The sequence below is a fragment of the Poecilia formosa genome, unplaced genomic scaffold (genome assembly GCF_000485575.1).
Source record: "Poecilia formosa unplaced genomic scaffold, Poecilia_formosa-5.1.2 Scaffold281, whole genome shotgun sequence".
Classification (NCBI taxonomy): domain Eukaryota; kingdom Metazoa; phylum Chordata; class Actinopteri; order Cyprinodontiformes; family Poeciliidae; genus Poecilia; species Poecilia formosa.
Window position 1 is genome coordinate 453346 of NW_006800220.1, and position 3496 is coordinate 456841.

The following is a 3496-nucleotide window of genomic DNA, read 5'->3' on the forward strand; positions in this document are numbered from 1 at the left end:
TTAGTGCTTTTTAATGTTGAATTCTTTGAAATCTCGCAGTGGATTTTGTTTTATTCTCAGCATTGTTTTATTATTGTGGGGAAGATATGTACAACTGAATGTTATCTTTAATTTTTTTTTTTTTTTTGTTTGCTTAAAGTGAGTTTTTCCATGAGATTCAATTGATATTGACATCGTTTCAGTTGGTTGTTGCTGTTGTTTCTGTTTATTATTATTATTATTATTAGTTTTATTTTATTTAGTTATTGTTTTTCTCTTGTTTTGATCTGTTTTAAACCGTAGAGCACTTTGGTATAAAAAATAACATTTGGCTTTAACTAGCAATACTGCCCTCTAGTGGAGAGAGAGAGTAAAGGCAGGAAAAGTTCATAGATCTGGTTTGAACCTTAAGACTTCTGCAATGTTTTTTTATTCTTACACAAATGAAGGTTGTTGTTGTTTAATGGTAAGGAAGTTTTCTGCAAGATAAATTAGTGATCTGGACGTGTTCATATCTTCTCTGTCAGACGGAGGGTTTTTGTTCTCATGCAGTCTGGAACTGTCTGGCGCTGTCAGACGTTTCCAGAAGCCTGGCAGCAGGTGTTGCATCTGCAGGCAGCTCATATATCAGCCCAGCAGGAGAAGCGGCTGTTTTACACCATTAGCAGCTTCAAAATGACGGAGACTCGGAGGTAAGCGGAGCGTTTCGGCCGTTTTTCTTCCTCTGCTCAGTGTTTGCTTTAACGTTAAAATGACTGATTGCATGGAGCAACATTTAAATGTGACCTGTTGGTAGATCGCTAAACCCTGCAGCAGAGTTTGGGTCTCTGATTTAGTTGATATTCGGATCGTCATTCTGAACCTGCAGCATTTAAACAACCTTCACATCATAGATACAGCGTATGAGCTTTTTCTAGAAAGTCTCTGAGATTAATCTGAACAGTTCTGTGTTAGTACGTTTTTTACTTTTGAAACTCAAATGTCCAATTTAAATGTAAAATTTTCTAACTCAGAAATGTCCTTGTTTTCACCCCCTCGAAAATTTGTTTTAGACATTTTATGAGTTTTTTTTTTCCTATTTGTTTCTCAAAATTTCTGAGATTGATGTCAAAAAATAGATTTTTTTCTATGAAAATTTTGACTTTTCAAGCTCAGAAATTTCCTTATTTTTGTTTAGGAAATTTTTGATAATATAAAAATGTCAGATTTTTTCTAATAGAAAAATTTTTATTTTTCAAAGCTCATAAATTAGCGCATTTTCTAGAGAATTACTGTGATTAACCTTACATTTTCAGAATTTTTTCTAGAAAATTTTCCACTTTTGAAACCCAAAAATGTCCAACATTTTTCCTACAAAATTTCTAAGAATAATATCAAAATTGACTAATTTTTTTCTGTTGAATATTTTACTTTTGAAGCTCAGAAATTTACTTATTTTTTCTAGGAAATTTCTGAGATTAATCTAAAAATGTTATGAGATTTTTGGCAGAAATGTACTCCCCTTTTCTGTCACAGAAAATTAAGGCCCTAAATATTCACACACCATTTGTGCCTGGGAGGCTTTAAAGCCATATCTTGGTTTATTCACCAGTTTGTTTGTTTTTTTGTTCCTTTATTCTCTTATTTTTGTTTTTGTTTTCTCCAGGACCGTCCAGCAGGCCTCAGGTAAATCTCTGGCCTTCCACTCACAGAAGGAAATGTTTGAGAAACTGGAGGAATCTTTTAAAATCTGCGCGTTCTGTGAGAAACGGCCTGAACAGCTTTCAGAGTCACAGAGTTTGAAGCGCTGCGCCAGGTAAAATTATAACCCAGATTATATCTGAACAAACGAGGAAATCCGTCCCAGTGAATGAGAACGTCAGGCTAAAGTCACATTATTGGTAATTCAATTAAAAAATCAAATGTATTTTATAGATTCGGTTCATACTAAAGGATTCATCCTGTATGTTGGATCTTGAAGCTCCAACCCTTGAAATGGCTTCACTTCATAGTTTAGTAAGTAAAAACAAAGGAAGTTCCCAGTTTTGCAGATGGACCCAGCCAGGTTTTTTTTTATTTTTTATAATTTATTAAAAAAAATTTTTATACTAAAACTTTTGTAATTTTGCTTTAATTTACTTCACCTGCATCAATTTCTGGACAGCTAATGTCCACAGGTGGATTTGCTTTATTTGTAGCTTTACCCCAAATTATTTCATGTTCCTTCCCCATTTCCTGCTAAACTGCAGCAGCTATTGTGATGCTTAAACTTCTGATGGAGTGTTATCTTTATTTTAGTGCCAGAATCATTTAAATAGAATTTCAAAAATTTTATTTTAAACATATACTTCAGAAATCACTGTGGGGAATATGAGGAAGAAATAAATCCCTGAACTACATCACTCTATGTGTAATAAATCTATTTAATACGTACATTTGATGGTATTTTAATTCACTGAGCTGCGTCTTTGTGTCCTTTTGTCCATTATTCCCTTTCCAGGTGTCTAAATGTTTATTACTGCTGTAAAGACTGTCAGAAGGAGGATTGGTCCAAACACAAGAAGTTCTGCCCCCAGCTGCGTTTAGCTGCGATTGACAGAGTTGTTGAATGGCTTCTGTTCAAAGGTAATAAATAGTTTGTGACAAAAAATATCTCTTCCAGTTAGCTAACCTTGTAAAAACCAGACGCTTGTTCTTTGCTATTAGCGGCTAATGCTAACTCTGTATTTTTAAGTGTGGACTGAACGGCTCTGTTTCCATTTCTAAAACTAGTGTTCTGAAACGGCGCAGAAAACCAACATGATCGTTTACGACTTCTTCTGTTCGCTGATTGGCCTGGTTGAAACTCTGCTGGAGTAATCCAAGTGAATGGGAGAAAGCCCAGACAGTGCTGTGAAGCAGGAATTGCACTGAAAGGCAATGGCACAATCATATATTAGGGCCAGAGTAGAGAGAAAAAATAGTAAATTTCCACCAATAAACTCAGAAAGTTTGAGTTTAATCTCAGAAATTTTATTTTATTTTATTTTTTTTAAAAAGCAGGGATTTCTGAGTATCAAAAGTTAAAAATGTTCATTTTTAAAACTGAGTTTTTCTAGCAAAGTTTTTACTTTTAAAACTCAGAAATTTTCTTGTTTTTCTAGAAAATCTTTGTAGAAAATTTTTGAGAATAATTTCAAAATTCAATTCCATCCTGACCTCATGGCGGTTCTGACCTCATTACGGTTCTCAGTCCATCCTGACCTCATGGCAGTTCTGACCTCATGGCGGTTCTGACCTCATTACGGTTCTCAGTCCATCCTGACCTCATGGCGGTGCTGACCTCATGGCGGTTCTGACCTCAATGCGGTTCTCAGTCCATCCTGACCTCATGGCGGTTCTGACCTCATGGCGGTTCTGACCTCATTGCGGTTCTCAGTCCATCCTGACCTCATGGCGGTTCTGACCTCATGGCGGTTCTGACCTCAATGCGGTTTTGAGTCCATCCTGACCTTATGGCGGTTCTGACCTCATGGCGGTTCTGACCTCAATGCGGTTT

The 3496-nt window shown here is 35.9% G+C and overlaps 1 protein-coding gene across 2 annotated transcripts in view; it reads left to right on the top strand.

Moving 5' to 3' along the window:
* The first annotated feature begins 263 nt into the window (after positions 1-263).
* The window catches only part of LOC103151419 (putative protein MSS51 homolog, mitochondrial), a 37172-nt gene continuing 33939 nt past the window's right edge, over positions 264-3496 (top strand). For both annotated transcript variants that reach the window (XM_007571461.2, XM_007571459.2), the window contains exons 1-3: positions 264-671; positions 1625-1774; positions 2459-2583. In XM_007571461.2, coding sequence (XP_007571523.1) covers positions 526-671; positions 1625-1774; positions 2459-2583 — 421 coding nt within the window. In that variant the 5' untranslated portion in view covers positions 264-525. The remainder of the gene's footprint in view (positions 672-1624; positions 1775-2458; positions 2584-3496) is intronic.